At 40.9% G+C, this 22,996-nt stretch overlaps 1 protein-coding gene and 1 non-coding gene across 9 annotated transcripts in view; both read left to right on the plus strand.

Moving 5' to 3' along the window:
• The window catches only part of SIPA1L1 (signal induced proliferation associated 1 like 1), a 493,843-nt gene that overhangs the window by 408,126 nt on the left and 62,721 nt on the right, over nucleotides 1-22,996 (plus strand). For all 8 annotated transcript variants that reach the window (XM_070469567.1, XM_070469568.1, XM_070469569.1 and 5 more), the window contains 4 exons: nucleotides 1,915-2,018; nucleotides 5,115-5,272; nucleotides 15,495-16,068; nucleotides 16,690-16,964. In XM_070469567.1, coding sequence (XP_070325668.1) covers nucleotides 1,915-2,018; nucleotides 5,115-5,272; nucleotides 15,495-16,068; nucleotides 16,690-16,964 — 1,111 coding nt within the window. The remainder of the gene's footprint in view (nucleotides 1-1,914; nucleotides 2,019-5,114; nucleotides 5,273-15,494; nucleotides 16,069-16,689; nucleotides 16,965-22,996) is intronic.
• On the plus strand, nucleotides 14,560-14,630 carry TRNAE-UUC (transfer RNA glutamic acid (anticodon UUC)). Its single transcript has one exon. It is a non-coding gene; the product is annotated as a tRNA-Glu (tRNA).

The raw sequence follows: 22,996 nt of genomic DNA on the forward strand, positions 1-22,996 counted from the left end.
ACCAACTCCCGGAGTCCACCCAAACCCATATCCATCAAGTCGGTGATGCCATCCAACCATCTCATCCTCTGTTGTCCCCTTCTCCTCCTGCCCTCAGTCTTTCCCAGCATCAGGGTCTTTTCCAGTGAGTCAGCTCTTCACATCAGGTGGCCAAAGTATTGCAATTTCAGCTTCAACATTAGTCCCTCCAATGAACACCCAGGACTGATCTCCTTTAGGATGGACTGGTTGGATCTCCTTGCAGTCCAAGGGACTCTCAAAAGTCTTCTCCAACACCACAGTTCAAAAGCATCAATTCTTTGGCACCCAGCTTTCTTTATAGTCCAACTCTCACATCCATACATGACCACTGGAAAAACCATAGCCTTGACCAGACAGACCTTTGTTGGCAGAGTAATGTCTCTGCTTTTTAATATGCTGTCTAGGTTGATTGTAACTTTCCTTCCAAGGAGTAAGCGTCTTTTAATTTCATTGCTGCAGTCACCATCTGCAGTGATTTTGGAGCCCAGACAAATAAAGTCAGCCACTGTTTCCCCATCTATTTGCCATGAAGTGATGGGACCAGATGCCATGATCTTAGTTTTCTGAATGTTGAGCTTTAAGCCAACTTTTTCACTCTCCTCTTTCACTTTCATCCAGAGGCTCTTTAGTTGTTCTTTACTTTCTGCCATAAGGGTGGTGTCATCTGCATTTCTGAGGTTATTGATATTTCTCCCAGAAATCTTGATTCCAGCTTGTGTTTCCTCCAGCCCAGCATTTCTCATGATGTACTCTGCATATAAGTTAAATAAGCAAGGTGACAGTATACAGCCTTGATGTACTCCTTTTCCTATTTGGAACCAGTCTGTTGTTCCATGTCCAGTTCTAACTGTTGCTTCCTGACCTGCATACAGGTTTCTCAAGAGGCAGGTCAGGTGGTCTGGTATCCCCATCTCTTTCAGAATTTTCCACTTAAACTGTTAGACATCGCTATAATACCTTTGTTACTCAGTGTTACAATCTTGTTAAGTTTCCATCTATTTGTTAAGAGGAAAACAGTGGTTCTCTTGCTTGAGTGAAAAGTATTGGAAAAGAGCTCCTGAACTTGAAGTTTGTGGGCAGAATTCAGGGGTCTGTGAACTTGGGTGGGAAATAATTTTACATTTATTTTCATTGATCTCTAGTTGAAATTTAGCATTACCTTCAATTATGAATCTAGGCAACAAATCACAGTAGTATAGGTTCCACCTGTGATTTTACCAACCAAAAGTATAGGTATTTTCATATCATGTTGTTGTGGAGGTATCTCAAGATACTGCTTATGCACTTTACTAGGTCAAAATTATAGTAGTTATTAGACCTACTGCTAAAACTTTTTACAGAAATCTTATGCTATTACGTCATTTTTAAATTATTTTGATAGTATTTTTTAATCCATTGATTTCTGTTGAAATTTATATATTTTGTCTTTGTTGTTGTTGTTTAGTTGCTAAGTTGTGTCCAACTCTTTTGTGACCCTGTGGACAGTAGCCCACCAGGCTCCTCTGTCCATGGGATTTTGCAGGCAAGAATACTGGGATGTGTTGCCATTTCCTTCTCCAGAGAATCTTCCCCACCCAGGCATCAAACCCATGTCTGCCACATTCGCAGACAGATTCTTTACCACTGAGCCCACCTGGGAAGCCCATATTTCATTGTATCTGTGCATTTACAAATATTTTTCTAAGAAGGAATCCATAGGCCTCACTAGACTGCCGAAGAGGGATCAGGTATAAATGATGGGTAAAAACCGCTATAGCAGATCTTAACTAGGATCTTTTCATCCTAAACCATTTCCTGCCCCCTCCTCCCCTTGAGATGTCTCTCTTAAATGAGCTATTTTTCCTATTCTTACAATTGTCTCTCTCTCTCTCTTTTTTTTTTTTTTTACTGTAGCTGACTCCACTGGAACCCATTCTCTGTACACAACATACAAAGACTATGAGATCATGTTCCATGTTTCTACCATGCTGCCATACACACCTAACAACAAGCAACAGGTGAGAGATCCTCGTGTTTTCTGTGTGTTTTTTCACCCTTGTTTCATTTCCCCCAGAAGCCTAAGTGGCAAGTTTGTAAAATCTTAAATCAGAGTTTAATGTTGCACCTGTCACAGCAGCAGGAAGCTTTGTACTTTGTGTGGAAGTAATAGCAAATGAGCTGAAAACAAATGAAGAGACACAAATTCTAGGTTAACAGCCAGCTGGATGGCATTGTGAATTAATCAGTTGCTTTTCACCCAGGAGGATTGAGGTTTTCCTGAAATCTGAAAAGAACAAGTTGAAGTCATGGTGATTAGATGACTCTGCGGAGTTACAGAGAGCACATATGAGTGGGTGAAGTTTCATCTCAAGAGGCCAGTGTACAAGGCAGGAAAGTTCTGATGTTTCATTTCAGATTTCAAAGGAGGTTTCCTCTACTTACTTGGAGAAAAGTCAAAATAAATGTCAAATCTGGGATCTCAGAGAAATTTTTTTTTTAATGTATCCATCAGAAAATGGCATAAGTAACAGTTGCATTTGTGTACCTCATATACAGATTTCTTTTCAAAAGATCTGAAAGCACAATGCCTATTACTAAAATGTAGTCAGTGATATGATAAAATGTGAAAACTAAGAAATGGCAGATGATTACAGAGCGAGATGGAAACTGGTAGTATTGTTTTAAAGAGTATGTGGCACTAGTTGGTTTTAAAAATGTTTTAGAACAAATGATACCAAACTGAAACTTAAAAGACCCAGAGAACTAACAGACTCTACTTTCAATAGCTCTTATAAACACAGCAGTCTTAAATCACTCCTGACCTTAAAACAGACATAGATTTTGTTATTGTCAATTGTTGTTCTGACAGAGCACAGGCCAGCTGCAGAATGAATCACATCCTCTTTCACAGAATTTCACAAAACAGGGATCAAATCTAACACGTCGTCACTTAAGTTTGATTACATCATACATGTCAGTAACAAAATTTTACCTCTCTTGATTCCCAAAGTAATCAAGAGTAGAAAACAAAGCAGTGAGTCAGCTATAAATCTGAAATAAACCCATTTTAAGATAAATTCCCTGATCTGGAGTTTGTTGACTGTTTTATGCACATTCCCAATTCTAGATTTCTTAGAGGAAAATACCATGCTAAGAAAAATATACTGAACTCATTCTGACCAGACAATAGAGAGATTTTAAAAACATTAGCAGATGATCTTCACAGGGAAGATGAAGCCTTATTCTACCTGATTCCTCAATGGAGAAGGGCTTCCTAAGTGGCTCAGTGGTAAAGAATCCACCTGCCAATGAAGGAGATGTAAGTTCCATCCCTGGGTCAGGATGATCCCCTGGAAAAGGAACTAGCACTCCAATATTCTTGTCTGGAAAATCTCATCGGCAGAGGAACCTGGAGAACTACAGTCCATGGGGTCGCAGAGTCGGACGGGACTTAGGGACTAAACAACACTCAGCAGAGAAAAGTAACGTGGGGGAGTGGGGGTAAAACATTCAGTAACAAGATTCAGTTGTTTATATCCAGCTAGATAAGTTAAAGTGCTGAGCTGAGTTAGTTGGCATCTAAGTGGACAGCTATCTAAATTATTTAATTTGGGGTCCAATCAAAGCAAAAGTATTATGATCCTAAATCAGAATGAAAGAAGTAATTGGTATTCTGCATATTAATAAATTTTAATTCTCTAGTTAAATAATTTATTCTATATAGATTACAGTATGATTAGAAAAACCAGAAAGAATGTCTTAAAATCTTTTTGCAGGTATTGATTTATAAACACTGTCTTTTTTTCATTATATATATTGCAAGATGGATAGATGGATTTATTTCTGTGTGGGTCCTTTAGTAAGTAAGATTACATATCAAGCCATATTTTGAAGGAAGGATGACAATGCATCAAAAAGTAATGACATCCATGCAGGAATGACATATACATAGATAGATTGTATTTGAGTTAGATGTGTTCAAGATCCTGAATAGATTAATAATCTTTGATAACAGGTATATTTTATTTAGCAGTCAATAGGGAGTAGCCTTTATTTATGTCACAGCTGATAATATAGCATGTTTAGAAATGAAGTAGACAGCCTCATTAGAAGATAATTTGGGATGCTTTAAAATTCCTAAGGTTAAAAGTACATTTCACGAACTTCCTAACTCCCAATTCTCAACCCCAATCTAATACTGTTGTTTCTCCAGTATTGGCCAGCAGCCAGTACTTGATCATTGATTTTACTGGTATGTAATCTGTGTAAGTTAAAGTCACTGGAGAAGTTTTTCCTTAAGATTTATAAGTTTGTCTCTAATGAATAGTTTATGTAAAGGCCGTGTTTAGTTGTTCTCCTCCTGGTAGGAGGCTCCATGTAATAAATACGAGTAATACAAATGTTGTTCAGTTTTTCTTCACATGATTGAGCTAAACTGCTTAAGCACCCCTCCCAGAGAGGCACTGACCTGGGATGATTCATTCGGAGGGTCTGAAATTGAAAGCCACCTTCCCTAAACACCTTTTAATGTGAAACAGAAGGTGGTCTTAAACAGCTTTCACTGTAATTAAAGCAGTTATTTAAACTTGAAATTTAACCTGCTATAAAACTGTTAGAACATTCTGGAATATTATTAATTTCTGCGTCCCCAGCTTGTGCCACAAAAAGTATTATCAGAAAACACCTTAGCCCCATTTCTTTAAATGAAGCTAATTGAATCAGAACATAAATTATGTTGTAATTACTTCAGCAATTCTCATCTTTTAAAAAAATCTTCCCCGTGGCAAGTTTCTTTCTTATACGAAAATGGAACAAAACTGTTGTTATGGAAACTGAGGATTTGGAGATGCTGGGACTTGGCGTAATATGCTAGAGATTGGTTAGATCTGTTTGAATGGACTATGTATTTTATGCAAATTTCTGAATATTCATTTCCATAGCCTTCCTTAGAGGAAATGATAAGACACACTAAAATAATGACAATAACTGTGTAGATTTCCTCCCCTAATATGCACTGATTAATAATGAATGTTTTAAATACAGTTACATAAGGGAATCGAAGAGGAAAAAGCAGAGCGTCGTCATTTATGTTGTTTGCTTATGTTTTCTTTTAGCTCCTACGGAAGCGGCACATTGGAAATGACATTGTAACAATTGTTTTCCAAGAGCCCGGAGCACAGCCATTCAGCCCGAAAAACATACGATCCCACTTTCAGCATGTTTTCGTCATTGTCAGGGTTCACAACCCCTGCACTGACAGTGTCTGTTACAGGTAATGGCTCCAGAGGTGGCTGGATGGGCGTTGGCGGGTGGTCACATTGAAGGCCCCCTCCAGTTCTTCTTTCGGAAGTGGCAATGGAAGTCTATCACTATTTATTTCTGCCTTTAAACTGTGCATGCGGATGGCCAGATTCACAAGATGACGTAACCTGGTGGCACTGACATTCCCTAGACATGTTGGTTAGACACCTGCTGTTTGCATTCGCACCTCCTCCTTAGGTGGTGTCCTTCATCCACACCATCTGGTCACCAGCTAATTACTCATTCTGCTAATTATATTTTGCTTTTGCCATGGCAAAAGCAGAGAAGAATAATCATAATAAGTAGGGAATAGTGAAAGTGAAAGTCTCTCAGTCGTGTCCAACTGTTTGCAACCCCGTGGACTGTGGACTAGACAGTCCATGGTATTCTCCAGGCCAGAATACTGGAGTGGGTAGCCTCCCCCTTCTCCAGGGGGTCTTCCCAACCCAGGGATCGAACCCAGGTCTCCCACTTTGCAGGCAGATTCTTTACCAGCTGAGCCACAAGGGAAGCCAAATAAGTAGCAAAGAGAAGTTTAATTTTTAAAAAATTATTGCAATTATTTTTAAAAACCCAAACCTTTGCTTCAGACTGATTTGATTCACTGTAACATTTCTGAATTCAGTCTTAGAGGCTTTGTGTTTGGTGGAATTGTTTCCATGTCCTTCATTGATGTAGTCTTACGAGTTACAGAATTCAAGATCTACCTGCAGTGGCTTCTGCAGGAATCCTGGAGGGGATTAGTGTTGAAGAGAGTAAGAACCTGTGATGCTGGATTGACATGAGTGTCATGCCAAGATGTTTTGAGGATGTTCTAGCATGAGTAAGATGTCCTAAGAGGAATCTGTCCTTTTAGAATATGAAAGTTTATTGTATTTTTCCACCCCTGAAATTTGGGAGACAAGGCTTTGTTAATTTTGAATAGTTGTTTTTTATTTAATGTAGCCATCTATACAGAAAGTGGCCAACCTAGGCTGCTAATTGGTTTGTTGTGAAATCTACAACTGTCTAATCCTAGGGGTAAGGCAGGTTAATTATAGGAAAACAAGCAAGTTCAGGGAACAGACAAGTTAAAGTTACCCCTATTGACTGCCATCATCCCTGCCCATTCCACAGTAACTACGTCTGATGAGCTCCTGATAAGCCCAGCTCTAGTTTAGGTATCTTATTTGTATCATTGCCTCACTCCATTTTTAAAACCTATGAAGTGGCTTACCTGGTGGCTCAGACCATAAAGAGTCTACCTGCCATGTAGTAGACCCAGGTTTGATCCCTGGGTCAAGAAGATACCCTGGAGGAGAAAGTGGCAAACCACTCCAGTATTCTTGTCTGGGAAATCACATGGACAGAGGAGCCCGGCGGGCTGCAGTCCATGGGGTCACATAGAGTCGGACCCGACTGAACGACTAACACTTTCAGGAGGTGGGTACTGTTTTAATCCCCATTTTCAGAAGAGAAAACTTCAGCGTGTGGGGATAGGTAACTTGCCTGAGGTCAGCTGGTACTGGGCAGAGTGTCGGTTTGAATGCACCACGTCTAATTTTAGAGTCTTGGCTCTTAACCACTCGGCCCTGCTGCCTCACCCCATGCCATGTGAAATAGGGTCTTTGCTCCCCTACTGCCAACCTGCAGGCTCTTCCTGAATTTCTCAGATGCCAAGTCTATGTGAAACCCCCAAACCAGGGAGGTCTGTAGTTTCCTAGACTCGGTGGATGGAAACTCAAGCAAAGGAAGCCTAGAACTGAAGCCTCTTAGCAAGAATATGGTCTCCAAAAGCTGCGTTAGTTAGGTGTAGAAGGAAAGAATTAATGTAGAACATTTGACTGTAATTGGGATGGATAACTGAGTTTAGAAATTACACCCAAGCAATGGAAATGTTCTGTGTACTGGATTCCTGCAAAGAATTTCATATGACTTTGTGGATAAAAAGCTAAATCCTGTTTTTGAATCATCTCTAGGATGTTTGGGGAATGGAAAGCTATGTACTTTTCTTTTAAAAAGAGATTCTTCTTTTAAAGGTCTTTGTCTTAGTAAATCACTGTCCAGTAGAAATATAGTGCAAGTCACATATTCATTTTATATTTTCCAATAGCCATATTTTTTAAAGTAACAAGAAATGGGTAAAATTAATTTTACCAGTAGATTTTTGCCCAATGTAAAGTGAAAGTCCCTCAGTCATGTCCAACTCTTTGTGACCCCATGGACTGTATTTTGACCCAATAATATATATTATTTACCTGTGATATCGAAATATTATAATTTCAACATATAATTTTTAAATTTTAAAAATCATTGAGAAATCTTACATATTTTTGGACCAAGACAAATCTCAAGTGCATTTTTGATTTACAGCTCACCTCAGTTAGGATGCTCAATTTTCATTGGAAATAATATGTATTTAGATATCACAAAAATTGCAGTTGGAAAAGTACATTCATGATAGCTTATTCCAAGCATACTTTTAAAAGACTTTTGGAAAACTGAATCAAGTGACAATTTTTAAAATTTAGTATATTTGAGAGAACAGCATCGAAACATGTATATTATCTATAGTGAAACAGATCACCAGCCCAGGTTGGATGCATGAGACAAGTGCTCGGGCCTGGTGCACTAGGAAGACCCAAAGGGATCAGGTAGAGAGGGAGGTGTGAGGGGGGATCGGGATGGGGAATACATGTAAGTCCATGGCTAATTCATGTCAATGTATGACAAAACCCACTACAACATTGTAATTAGCCTCCAACTAATAAAAATAAATGGAAAAAGAACATATATATGGAATTTAGAAAGATGGTAACGATAACCCTATATGCAAAACAGAAAAAGAGACTCAGATGTATAGAACAGACTTGTGGACTCTGGGAGAAGGCGAGGGTGGGATGTTTCAAGAGAACAGCACTGAAACACGTATATTATCTAGGGTGAAACAGATCACCAGCCCAGGTTGGGTGCATGAGAGAAGTGCTCGGGCCTGGTGCACTGGGAAGACCCAGAGGGATCGGGTGGAGAGAGAGGTGGGAGGGGGGACCGGGATGAGGAATACATGTAAATCCATGGCTAATTCATTTCAATGTATGACAAAAACTACTGTAATGATGTAAAGTAATTAGCCTCCAACTAATAAAAATAAATGGAAAAAAAAAAAAAGAAATTTAGTATGATTTAACACTCCTTGACCGTACTAGCCACATTTTCAGTGCTTAATAGCCACTGGAAGTATGTCTGGTGCAAGTCTAAATACACTGATATAAGGAGGAAAGCTGTCTGAGCCTTCTTCAATACTTGACTGGTGCAGGAAGTGATATGTGTTTTATTCTTTTCAAACTCTCCTCCCCAGCCTGAAAATCATGACTTTTGCTTGCTCTTTTTTTCCTCTCTCTCATTTTTAATCTCTTACCTGGAGACCACATGTTCTTAGCCCGCCTTGTGATGCTGATGCCTTTGCAGGAGCACACTGGACTCCCCAGCTCACAAGACATGGGCTCATCCCGAATTCCCTAGTTGCCAAGCTTGCTTGAAAACCCAGTACACTGTGAATTTTGGAACTATAGTAGTGATCTTTTCCTGTTAAAAACTTTGGGTACCTGGGTTTTTCTCAGTCCTTCTCAAATTCAGGTAGACATGTTTCCTGGGGTATGTGGTGATGCCAGATGTTTATAGGCCCAGAATAACTAGGGTACCTCGCTTGTAGTCTTTAATGCTTGGGAAAGGGATGTGAAGGTTTATTTTCTCATGAAAACGTGTTAGGAAGTAGAATGGAAAATTTGTACCAATTTTAAGATAAAGTGTGGGTCTTCAAAGAGTTTTCGTACATGTGGGTTTTTCTCATACTCCAGTCCCTCCCCCAAACTACTAGGGATATGAATTCCTAGACCTCTTTCATTAGGGAGACTCTGATGGGAAAGCTTAGTGATACATTTAATTTATACAAATTTTATTTAAATATACTTTTAATTTTATCTGTAAGAGATGTAGTTAGACTATTCAAATGCTTTCCCTCATTTAAAGTCTCTTGTTCCCAGCTTTCTCCACTGTGAACACTCAACATTTATTTACTGACATCTACTTGGTGCCCAGAGAGTGTGGACAGTTAGTTCCTCAAAGGAGTGTCTTGCTGTAATTGTGTAGAGAGTTGTGGGGTCAGTACAGGCTAAAGATACAAAGAACGTTTAGCTGGGAAAATAAGATTCAGTGTATGTTGTATAGCACAGATGGTGGGATTCAGTGGCAAATTTGAAATAATTCTGTGAGTCAGGTGGTGGATAGCGGTACAGATGGACACACAAACGCAGGAAGGACACTGGTAAGTACAGTAAGAAGGCTGTGTTGTTGGAGAGATTAGTGGGCTGTAGGGGTCCTTGAAATCCTAGGCCTTCAGACACCATATAAATAGACTTTTAGGAAAACTCACTCATTGTCAACATGCAAAGTAATTTATATACAAAAATGCAAATTTAGAGTTTATTGTTACTCATTTATTTTTTTGCTAGTTCTTTGCAGCCCTAATCAAAATATGCTAGTCAGTATTCTAGGCTCTAGGATTCAACAGGGGAGCAGAGAGGAAAAAAACAGTCCCTATAGTCAACATGGAAATGAGACTCTGAAATAATGTGTGCTGTATCACCCTGGGAACTATAATAGAATGTTTATACAGGAAAATCTGACTAATCCAAGTTAATTCCAGAGTCTAGTTAACCTTGAATAGTAGACATAGCCAAGAACTCAAATTAATCACTAAGTCTGAGTACTAAAGCTTATCACCATACCTGATAAGAGAGCCCTCTGGTCTCTATTCACTTGTATCATTACAAAGAGCTTAATTGTCTGATTTCAGTTGACAGAATAGATTAGAAGCAACAAATCAAAAAGATGAACCATTTAGTGGCAAGGATGTACTGAAAGCATCAATAAGTGATGACTGATAAAGGGAGATACAGAAAAATGAGTCATGTTTAATGTACAGATTTAATAAGCATAGCCATCCAAGGTCATTTGACTTGGGACCAAACAACCAAATGTACGCCATTTACCCCAAGGGCCTCAATTTATAAAAACACAATGCAGAAATTTTATGACCATTTTTTTAAACAGCTAATGAATGGATGGATCTAGGCATTGATCATCAAAGGCTGCAAATATCATAAAAAGAGACAAATGTGTGTCTCATAATGGAAGAACACAACCCCATCTAGAAATCAGTCTTACCCCTCTTTCCAAAATTGAATGTGAATTTGATCAAACATCTAGAGAAGCCAAGTTGCAAGAAATATAAAAGACCACAGAACATATTTTTATTCAGGAAAATTCAGGCTCTGGACAACTCTGGAACACGTAGCCCAGTTTCTTCAACAAATAAATTGCTAGAAATAAAGGGGAGGTGAAGTGAGAAAAGTAGAGGAGCATTAACAGAGTTCAGAATTTTAAGATAAAATTAATTAATTGTAATCTATGAGCCTTATTTGGATCCATTTCAGGCAGACTCTAAAAATTTTAGGACATCTTTAACAGTTGAAAGTTGCTTTTTGATGAAATTAAAGAATTATTGTTAACTTTAAAATGAGTGTTGTGATAAGTAGTTTTAATAAATACTCATCTTCAAAACAGATACTAAATTGTGGTCAGGTTAGGAAGTATATATATATATATATATTATTCCTCTCAGGAAGATTTCCATATTCACTGGTTGAGATGTAGTAAATGTTGAAATGAGTCAGGATGATGTAGTGCAGAAAGCACTTTGAACCAAACCGGACTGTTAAACATCTCAGATCTTAAATTTCCCTTTCTGTGCAGTAGAAGACTGCTTGACCCCTACCTAAAAATTCCCTAAGTATCTGGTGTAGGCAGGGAATGTGGTATATGCACATTAAATGACCATGCCTTTCTTCTTTCCTTCTCTTGAATAAAAATAAACAAATACTTAAGCTTCAGCTGTGTGTCTCACAGTTGAAAAATCAACTGTGTCTCACAAAAGAAAAATCAGAGTGGATCAAGTGGTGAAATTCTTTCAGAAAGTCTATTCCCAGCCATCATTAATCAGCATCCTTCTTGTCCCGGGTGGCTGACCTCTCTACGACAAGATTCTGAAAATGTCACTCTTGGTGCTGAAAACCATTTAGGCAGTGTTGAGACTCCCTGGCATAGCCTACTGCGTGGAGTCCTTCATTCTGGCCTCTCCTATCCTTCAGCATCTGCTGGCCCCTCTCCCAGTCCTCCCACCCCCGCCCCTCACCCCCCATCGTGGAGCTACTTATCAGCCCTTCCTCTCTGCACATGCCACTCTCTGGGCAAGAGTGCCTCTTCTCTCACACACCCTGGCCCGCCTTCATCCAGGAATGCCTGCTCTTCTTTTCCCTGGGAGGGCTCCCCTGACCTCCCAGGACTGGATAAAGTATCTTTTGTGTTCCAGTAGCATGCTGAACTCTCCCCAGGAGAGTGCTCAGCCCAGCAGAGGTAGCCCCACACCAGGATTTGAGCTTCTGGAAGACTGAGCCTGTGACATCTCACTCTTGGTCCTGGCATATAGTCAGGTGTTGGTGATTGAAGACTGTTAGCAGTAGAGAGCCCCCAGGGAGGGGACAGTGGGTGCCCATTTGTTCTGCCGCTCATCTTTCCTGTCCTTTGCCAGAGTCTGCTTTCTTGGAAAGCTCCCCAAGCTGGCAGTCTGATCTGAGCTTTTAAGCTCAACAGTTTTGATGCTAAGTCCCCTTCCTTTTAAATGTCGTTCTTTATTGCGGTTGCCATGGTGCTTCAGAAGTTCAAGAGTCTTAGTCTCACTCTTTTTCATTGAGACCTCTGTTTAGATGTCTCTGCAACATTCCCATGTATCAGCTGTGACTTCATCCAAGGTCTCTGATGCCAGCAAAGCCCCAGGCCCACTGGCAGCGGCCTAATGGTGGTCTCTTTGGCTGTGTGATTCTTGTAAATGGTCCCTTTCACAAGCACCTTAAGAGAGGGAAATTTAAAAACATAGACCCAGGGAGTAAATGTGATCTTGTCACACTGCCGGTTATCCGGAAGCTCAGATTCCCATCCTGGCTCGCTCTAACAAGCTCTGAGAAATTGTTGTACTTCTCCGAGTCTGTTTCCTGGAGAAGTGAAGAATGCACCAGCTGTTCAGACGGAGGTTCAGGGATGTGTCAAACGGCAGAGTGAAAGAGAACACCTTCCTGGTCCCTCAGTGGTTTCAGGATGAGGGGAACAGAACAGATTTTTGTTAAAATGAATATAGATACTCTTCAGTGGAATGCAAAATCAAGATGAATGTTAAGATGAAACTCAAGATTCTGTTGACAAGAGCTTGAGGAACCCTGACTTCTCTTAAGTGTCCTCCCCCGACCCACTGCTGACTTTCCATAACCCTTTCAGCCTTTGATCTTCTGTCTGTCTTCCAGATAACCCACTTGAGTAGATAACCCTCACAGTCCTTGACAGTGCTGAGCATGTAAGGCATGGCTATGATTTTAAAGAATGTATTATTTCTCAAGAGATACAGCATTGCATACTAGGCTAAGTGTGGCCAAGAAGCTCTTTGGAATGTGCTTTTAAAAATAGCGAAAGCCATTTATAATTAATTCATCTCAAGTACCTATATATAGCACACTGAAATTCTAGAAAGGCTTCTTTTCTTATAAAGGCAAAGAAAAAAAATCTTTCTACTTAGCTTAAAACAGACCTTATTATCAAGAGTTCAGAATTGGTGGCATCTAAATTAATGAGCTTTTAACCTTGTAGAAAACCTTGAAAGTTAGATTTATCCAACATAAAACCCTTTGTTTGAAAAGAGCATTCTAGGGTATCATCTTCCTCATCTTCTGTAAGGATTCTATTTCTAATGATGCAAAGCTGATTTTAGTGTCTGTATCATTTACCTCCCTACCGTGATGAATCACTGATAATTATATGTTAAGGGTTCAGGTTTTTTTCCCTTATAGTTCATTCTCGAGTCTTCTAATTATCAGTGGGTTTTCAATATATGTTTGTCTAACATTCTATTAGCTAATAAATAGATCTATTAGACAACCCATGAGTTTAAGGGGCAAGTGGATGGATGGTGCCCATATCAACACCTTCTGCTAAACATTTTTCTCTCCTTGTTTAAAATAAAATCTCTGCTGTTTCTTAAGAAAGAATAATGATATGAAATTAGCAAGAGAAGAAATTGTCCATTTAAAAGGGAAAGTATTTCTGGGTCCTTCTGGGATTCCTCTTAGAAAAGCAAGTGAATCTGGATTTTAGCATCATCTGCTTGACTTGAAGAAAAAAAAAGATCAAATTAAAATTATACAGCTGTCAGCATTCAAGCCAGACAGTTCACATTAGGCAGGAAAAACTGCCTTTCTAATACTGATGTAATTAGCTATTGTGCAGATGGAGGTTTCTGTGAATTCTCATCTCCAGTTAGAAAATGGGATGTTGCCTGCCACCTTTCTTTGTCATGAAATCAACTAGGTAGTCTTTTTTTTTTTTTTAATAAATTTGTAAAAAGCCATTTTCAGAAATAGGCCATCTTGTGGCATATTCTGACAAAATATATAATTTGTCTCCTGAGGATGCTGATTTTTATTTATTTATCCTACTTTCACAAGCAGTAATCATTTTTGGAAAAGCATAGCCAAGTATCTTCAAGCAAACCCTTGAAATAAAAAAACTGTGCAAGTTTAATTTGAAAGTTGCATGCTCTTTGATTATGTCCTTTCTATTCTGAGAATTCTAGAGAAACAGATTTTGTATTCTTAGTACAGTTGCATAATTGATTCACTTTTAAATAGTTGGATAATTTGAAAAGAGGATGTTTGATCTGTTAGAATCATCATTTCCAGTCCTCTCAAACTTTGTTCAGGTCCTGGAAGGAGATCTTGAAATATGATATAAAACACATTATACTGCCCCACTTTCATTTAATTTCTGTTGTTTTAGGAAAAACTTAAGTCTTTTTCCTTTTGAGATTAAAAATAATAGATTAGTATAGATACTTGTAGAGCCTTGTCTTGGACCCAATTTTAGCAATATAGATGCAAAGGCAGTGACTGGAACAGGCTTTCTTAACTCAATCTTGCTTAAAGGAATGGGGCAAGGAACGTATTTTCCCTACCAATCATCAGAATCAAATACCAAAAGTAGAGAATTTGGACCAAAGAATAGCTTCATTTAAAAATATGGTTTTAAAGCACTGCTGGTATTACCACATAAAAATGATAATCCTTTTCTCTTATCCAAATATCAAATTTCATTTTAAAATTATGCTTTTGGGAGAATTCCCTGGTGGTCCAGTGTTAGGACTTGGCACTTTCACTGCTGAGGCCCAGGTTCAATCCCTGGTTGGGGAACTAAGATCCAGCAAGCTGTTTGGTGCAGCCAAAGCAATTTAATAAGAGATAATTTAAAAAATAAAATAAACTCATGCTTTTTGAACTGGTTGCTTAAGGCCTGACACATAGGAAAAAACAATATGTTTAATTTTTTTTTAATCCATTCCTCTTCTTTGAATACATGTCTTTGGATATTTGCATTAGAAGATGACTTCTGTGGTCATCCTGTCTAAAATGGGGACTGCATTTGTGTTTCTCCAGAATCTGTGTTTAGTGACTAAGTCGTATCTGACTCTTTTGTGACCCCATGAACTGTAGCCCACCAGGCTTCTATGTCCATGTGGTTTCCCAGGCAAGAATACTGGAATGGGTTGCTATTTCCTTCTCCAGGAGATCTTCCCAACCCAGGTATCAAATCCATGTCTCCTGCATTGGCAGGTGGATTCTTTACCGCTGAGCTACCTGGGAAGCCCTACTGTAAAACCTATACTTGTTCTGAAATGTGGTTATAGTAACTGCCCCTCCCCACTTGGGAATAATCACTAAGTATTTTAAATGCTGTCTCTTATAAAGAATATTACAGTTAAATCTTTTTTTTTTTTCATGGAGTTATGGTTGATTTACTGCCTGTTAATGAAAGTTTTTACCTTAAGTTTTTGGGTATTTTGACCTAGAAAAAATGTTGTTTCCTAAGTCCTAAACATGATTGAATGGAAAAGTATGCTCGTGTTAAGCAGAAGTGTGTGTTGTTCCTTGTGGGAAGATGCCAGTTATTTTCCTTTTGAAGGCTGTCTCTGTCTTTGAGAAAGTGTATTTTACCCTCCTGCTGTGAGTCTGAGAAATGCTGACCAGCCTCTTTCTCACTGGCCTTTCTCTCTGTAGTGTGGCTGTCACCAGGTCCAGAGACGTGCCTTCTTTTGGACCTCCCATCCCCAAAGGGGTCACCTTCCCTAAGTCAAATGTGTTCAGGGACTTCCTTTTGGCCAAAGTGATTAATGCAGAAAACGCCGCTCATAAGTCGGAGAAGTTCCGGGCCATGGCAACCCGGACCCGCCAGGAATACCTGAAAGACCTGGCAGAGAAGAATGTCACCAACACGCCTATTGACCCATCCGGCAAGTTTCCGTTCATCTCCCTGGCCTCCAAGAAGAAGGAGAAGTCGAAGCCATACCCCGGAGCCGAGCTCAGCAGCATGGGGGCCATTGTGTGGGCCGTCCGGGCCAAGGACTACAACAAGGCCATGGAGATGGACTGCCTCCTCGGGGTCTCCAATGAGTTCGTCGTCCTCATCGAGCAGGAAACGAAGAGTGTGGTTTTCAACTGTTCCTGCAGAGACGTGATCGGGTGGACTTCAACCGACGCCAGCCTCAAAGTCTTCTACGAGAGAGGCGAATGTGTGTCCGTGGAGAGTTTCGTTAGCAATGATGACATCAAAGAGATTGTCAGAAGGCTTCAGGTCAGTGTTTTCCTTCCACTTATGTGCATGTCCCTGTCATCAAGCTTTCCATGCAGGTGAGAGCCAAGTTACAGAAGCCCGTCCTGTTTTATTAGGTCCTCTGAAAACTCCCTTCATGGTGGGAAGGAAGCCAGAGTTTATGTCACACTCGCTTCCCATCATTTTTTTCAGCAGGACAAGTAGCAGAACAAGTGGGGGAAGACACCCTGACTGTGCATCTTTGTTGGAAACTCATTTGCATGTGACCTGATCCCATTGCCGTGGTGACTGATGATGTAGCCAGCCAGTCGGCTTCAGCGGGTGAAAGCAGTTGTTGGCTTGAGTATCTGCTGCTTTGAATGTCTTAAGGGCAAAATGAGTAGCAGAACACCCATTTTTCTTCACCGCCAGCTCCCTGTAGGTCTCTGTTAGAGGTTTCATTGTAACTTCAGAGAAGCCATTGAGTTCTTTGGACACAACAAGTGTGTTCCTTTGGGCCTAATGAATGGAGATTAGTGAAGGCAAAATAACCAGCCTGCTCTTCAGCTGGCGTTAGAGTGTTCAGAAATAACCCTGCTGGCCACGCACTTAAGACCCTAGTGGGTTCATCAGACTGTGATGTCTTTTGTGTTCTTTGTCTAGTTCGTGTCAAAAGGCTGTGAATCGGTAGAGATGACTCTGCGAAGAAATGGGCTGGGACAGCTCGGCTTCCATGTCAACTACGAGGGCATCGTGGCAGATGTGGAGCCGTACGGCTATGCCTGGCAGGCAGGGCTGAGGCAGGGCAGCCGGCTGGTAGAGATCTGCAAGGTGGCCGTGGCCACTCTGAGCCACGAGCAGATGATCGACCTCCTGAGAACATCGGTCACAGTGAAGGTCGTCATCATCCCCCCACATGACGACTGCACCCCACGGAGGTAGGTCTGAGAGTCCGGGGCCATTGGTGTAGCATGGAGAACATTCCCCAACTGGGTGGGAGTGTGTGGGGGGGTGTGAAGAGCGCTCGGTTACAGGCGATGCTGAAAGTTCCCTCCACGGAAGGTCTGACTCAGGACACAGCTCCCTTTCAGCATGTGGCAACAGCAGCTGGAAGGAATCACCAGCTTGGACCATTCCCAGGATTTACATCTCTGGGTATATAAAGTCACCATCACAGACAGAGAAGTCTGGTAAATATCCGCTTTAACATCTTGCTCCAGTAGCTGAGAAACATGGAACATTTGATGTTAAGAGACACTCAGCATGACAAACTGCTGGACGGTTTTCTCTTGTGTTCCGTGACCCTGCTTCTCCTGCATCTCCCACTTGTAGCCATTTGCTGTCCAGAACTCTTGAAGTACTGTTTTTGACCCTTGCTGTCTCAGCCTGGAGGGCTGAATGTGACTTCCCAAGCTTTTTCTTAAAGTGCATCTGCATATGTCAGAAATCGACTTCAGAGAAGCTAGACCCGCTCATGATGCCGGGACAGTGTAGTTCCCCGACTTCACAAAGGGGAGCCCAGGAGCTCCCCACCCCTCCCAGCTTCTGCCAAGCCTGCAGCACTGTTGAAAATTTAATTTCTCTGTCTCTGGGGAGATTTCCTGATGGAACAGATTTAATCAACTGTTTCTTTCCTCCTTTGAACATGCACATGCTATTTTTGCTAGGTTTTTTGGTTTTTTTTTTTTTTCAATCTGTTAGTTTGGTTTAAACCCATTATTTTCTAAGGGTTCCTCTTAGGCTTTGGCAATTAATGCTTAGACTTTCTAAGGCCAAGACAATATTCTTATGCTATCCCCCCCTCCCCAAAACAGAACCAGTCTTGCACCTGAGCTTTTATAGATTCACAAATGTCAAATTATAGAATGTGTAAACAGTTAGGATGGGTTATTTGTGCCCTTTAAACAGTAAGCAGCAGTGGCAGTATCGGTGTACTTCAGTTCTTCAGACCAAGTGTTACAGACCAGACTGAGCTCAGGATTTAGTATTTAGTATTTAGTACTGCTTACCTCCTAGGTGGATGTGCTGATGTCAGAATGTGGTGAAAATCCCCTTCTCTCATAGTTTTAAGAACTGCTCCCTTTCTGATGACTGGATTTCCCTGGAAACCAAAATTTATGTCCAGAACTTTTTGTTTTAGCTATTTCGAGGGCAGGGAGGGTTTATTCTGAAACTACCTTCATTTCCTCAAGCACATAGTATGAATGTTAAGTATTTTGCTTAACTGCAATTCAAGAATGACTCTTGAGTGCAATCGGAAAGGCAACTGGGTCCTTGCAGCATTCTCCAAGTGCTCTGTGATCCTCTTTCTCTTTCTTTGGCCTGTTTTCCATCCCATAGTCTCTGCTGTGAATTGTCTACTTAATAGTCTATATGTCTAAGCAGTCACTTATAAACTGGAGAAAATAACCAAGCTATATAACTTGCCTGGGCTTCCCTTCCCTGCTCGCTCAGCTGTTAAAGAATCCACCTACAATGCAGGAGACCCCAGTTCAATTCCTGGGTTGGGAAGATCCGCCAGAGACAGGATAGGCTCCCCACTCCAGTATTCTTGGGTCTCCTGGTGGCTCCGTTGGTAAAGAATCCATCTACAGTGTGGGAGACCTGGGTTGGGAAAATCCCCTGGAGAAAGGAACAGCTACCCACTCCAGTATTCTGGCCTGGAGAATTCCAAGGGCCATATAGTCCATGGGGTCGCAGAGAGTCAGACACGACTGAGTGACTTTCACTTTCACTTTTCATGTAACTTGACAGCCTTAGGTACAGAGGCTGCTGGTCTAAGGACTAATCTACTCAAAAGGAAGCCTGTTGATCGTCAGATGCCATCTGTCTGCTCAGGGGTCTTTCCCCATGTTTCTTGGCTCTTCAGTTCACGGGGAGGGAGAAATAGATGTGTATGTGAGAGGAAATGGGATGGAATGGGCAACAATACTGACACTGAACTGTGAATAGTAGTTACTAGAAAGAGGGTCCATGACAGGAGGTGGTTTGTCTACCACAAAATACTAGACTAGATATATTTGCTGTGGTGTATTGATAAAAACAAGTAATATTTGCTGAGTTACTACTTTAATATGCCAGGCCCTAGAAAAAAGCACTTTTATATGGATTAGCAAATTTAATCCATGTAACATCCCTGTGAAGTAATAGTATTAATATTACTCCTAGTTAAAGGAAACCCACAGTCAGAAAGGTTAGTAACTCCCCAGCCTCATCTGGCAAATCCAGGTCTAACTTGAGAATCCAAACTCTTAGTTTTGTATGCTTGGGACAGAAATCCTTTCCCTGTGTACCAGTGGAAGCAGGATATGCTGGTAAACTGGCCTTCTGGGGAAAAGAACCTTGGTTTGTAGTATTTGCTGATTCCCATGGTGCAGATACTCCCGCTGTGGCTGATTTCAAGCCCCCAACATGCCACCCCTGAATGCACACATGGAATGGATGCTCAGAGTCTGACCCTGCAAACCAGGGCTGGCCGGCTCCAGCACAGCCTCTGTGGGTAAGCTGTATTTTCCTTCATCACCCCTTACAGCTTCTGGGGCATCACTGTCATCCTCTAGTAGCCACGGAGCCGGCAGTGCTGGGACAGAAGAGTGTTAGGAGCCTGCCCCCGTGAAGGCGTGGGATGGGGGGCTGATGAGCGCACTGCACAGCCCTGCGGGCCTCGGAGATGCACTCTGGCCCTTTCACTAGAGTTTCCACCTGAGACCGACCTTCTAGGTGGGTCTGAAATGATGCCCTGCATGCCTCTGGAGATCCAGAAGCCTGCTCTCCCCTTCCCTCCCTTAGAGACAACTTCAAAGGAACAGCTGAAGCATTAACACCTTGCTACAATTTTCAACAAAATAAGATAATGCTCTTCTGTCACTTTTTTCCTCTCCTCCGCACTTCACACTCCCACGACTGTTTTGCTCGCAGCTAATTACTCTGCTCTTTGACTAGTCACTCTCCCCCTGTCAGCTGGTGCTGCTGCTCCAGGGCCAGGAAGAGCAGGCCTCCTGGAAACACGCTGCCTGCCCTCCCCAGCTGCGTGTTTCTCAGGGTCCCCAGGACCCTGGGGTCATAGGGCCCAGGCTCTAGCATGAGGATTGTATGTAATCACCAACATCCACGTATGCTCACACGGAGGCATCACTAGTTTTGGAAAGGCAGAGTTTTTTTTGTTTGTTTGTTTTTAATGAAAAGGCCAGTTAAACAACAATAAAGTGGGGCTTCAGCAACACCTGTAAAGTCCAACTCTTCTGCTTGTCCTCAGGAAACAAGCAGACCCTCCATGATTGCTCCCACAGGAAAGTGTATTAAAGAGAAGATGGGACAGGGGAAGTAAAGCAAAATTCCTGAGGCCCTACTGTGTACTGGGTTTTTGAAAAAGTCTTCATGGCAGCCTCACTTCCATTGAAACAGTGAGCAGAATGAGGGTGGCAGAGATTTGGTTACTGTGCAGAGAGTGAGCATGGGCAACTAGGGTAATGACATGATGGAAGCAGTCCTGCAGAAACAGGTTTGGGATTTAACTGTGGACTTCCCCAGAAGGCTCCCTCTAGGGAGTGAGATGTCACACTGCTTGGGGGAGCCCCCACCCCATCCATCGCCAGTGGGAGTATATGACCAGCTCTGTGTCTTGGTGTCTGTGACCACCGACTCAAGCAGACATTCTTGTGGCAAGATGAGAAATACCTAGATAGCAGGTTCAGTTGTGACGCTCTGAATGGTATTGCGTGGGAGTGGTGGCCCTTCATTCTGCTGAGGGTCACCAGCCTTTGGATTATTTTTTTAATTGAAATATAGTTGATTTACATTAGGGTTATTTTCAGATGTTATTTTCAAACAGCCATGATTCAGTTAATATATACATATATGTGTGTGTGTGTGTATATATATATATATATTCTTTTTCAGATTCTTTTCCCTTATAGGTTACTACAAAATAATTGACTATACAGTTCCCTGAGGAAAGCAATCAAGGGCCATTCAAGTGGAAAAGCTAAAAACAAGTTACCTAAAAGGACCAAATTATTTTTTAAGTAAGAATTGATTGCAAAGGTTTTTTCCTCATTTTAAAAAACAAGTATTGCAACGTGCAGCAGCATCCTGCTTTAGAGTGAGAAGGGCTGTTAGAAACCATCTGGTTCAAGTCTCTAATTTTTTAGATGAGGAACTTTGGTTCAAAGAAATTAAGTTGGTTTTTTTTAATTCCCAAGCCAAAATCACATGGTTTATTAGAGGTATAGCTGTCTCCAAGCACCCAACTTTTCTGATTCAAGAGTCCAGTATTGTGATGGTCTGTTCAGTATACCACTCAGCTGATTTTCTATCTGTATTTCTTAAGGTCTCAAGGATGAAGGAGAGAGCAATGGGTAGAAAGAAATTAAAGGGAAAAGTTAGAATAAAAAAGCTAAAAAGAGAAAGAAGATGGGGTGACTTTTCAATGAAGTTAGGGTTTCAGCTTGTCACTTTGTGTCACTTTTAGTACTTAAAGTTTAATTCCTGTTGATTGTAGCTCTTTGAGAACTGTTAATATTTTGTCATGGGCTATGCCCCAAATGAAATGCAATAGTCAGATGTAAGATGAAGTTTGGGGATCTGAAATAGAGATATTCTTTAGTTAGTGACTAAAATAAGACTAACCTATAAGTAGACTTATTCTGTGGATTCAAATCCTGGCTCTGCCACTTCTTCTTGGCTGTGTAGTCTTTGCAAATTAATCTCTGCAGGCCTCCATTTCCTCATCTGATCCACAGGGATAGTGATACTCAGACCGGAGAGTTGTTATAGCAGAGCCAGATTAGTGCTAGCCAGTCATGAGCTGTAAGCATCAACAGTTTTTGTTGTTCAATGCCAGATTTTACTTGGAGTAATACAATACAAATCCCTTTGTGAATTTTCACGCATGTCATGAAAAGCCAGCTTTTATCTTTGTTCTTCAGTGTACTGCCCACTTCTGGATTCCATATATCATTCTTCCATTTTACAGAGATGAGTAAGGGAGCAGAAGCTAGTGGTGGCCTGCTGCCATGGAGGGCAGTCAGAAGTGGCAGGATGGCAAGGGTTTTGCACTGTGAAATCTTTGCTTTTCTGTCTCTGTAAATGCATCTCCCCCCCCCTCCTTTGGCCTTATCATGCTTGATTCTATAATTATGAAATATGCAGAAGGTTTCTAGTGATATGCTAAGAGTAGTGGGGATGAAATATAGACTATAGAGAAGACAAAATCTCCGGCTTAATGAGATCTTTTGACCAGTTTTAGTTTTAAAGAGTACTTGAACTAGAAGAAAATAATTATCAATTGCAAGTCTTCCATTTTACAAAGAAACTAAGTCCCCAAAGCAGATATTGTCTATTTGGTATTATGTTATTATTGTTTCTATTTTATTTACTTACTTTTCTATCCTGATGCATTATGGGCTGCAATCAGCCTATGAAGGTATAGAATTAAAATTCATTGAGGGGATCTCTGTGTATGTGTGGAAGAGGGGGTGGGGAAAGGGAGAAGGTAAATTGAAAACTGGCCTGGGGGAAATTTTTGAAAAGTTAATACCCCAGGATATGTAGTAAAGTTCAGTACATACACATGTAAATCCATGGCTGATTCATGTCAATGTATGGCAAAAACCACTACAATATTGTAAAGTGATTAGTCTCCAACTAATAAAAATAAATGAAAAAAAAGTAATAAAGTTTGGTACATATTCTGTATTTGTGTTGGTTCCTTGCAGCCGACAGAAAGGGGTGTAGATGGTATGGTCCATTGAGTTTATAAGTTAAATAGACCATCACAGAGGAGAAGCAAAGCTCGCCATAATTTTGAGGTGGAGAGAAATTTTTCCATGCATTATCATAAAATTGTGTTAAGATTCTTTTGGCAAGCTACAGCATTCTTGCATTGTATTTCCTGATCCAGAACCCTAGATAATGTACGATCAGAAATGAAAGGTTCATATATACTACGGTAGCACCTGTGTTAACAGCC

The sequence above is a fragment of the Odocoileus virginianus genome, chromosome 6 (genome assembly GCF_023699985.2).
Source record: "Odocoileus virginianus isolate 20LAN1187 ecotype Illinois chromosome 6, Ovbor_1.2, whole genome shotgun sequence".
Classification (NCBI taxonomy): domain Eukaryota; kingdom Metazoa; phylum Chordata; class Mammalia; order Artiodactyla; family Cervidae; genus Odocoileus; species Odocoileus virginianus.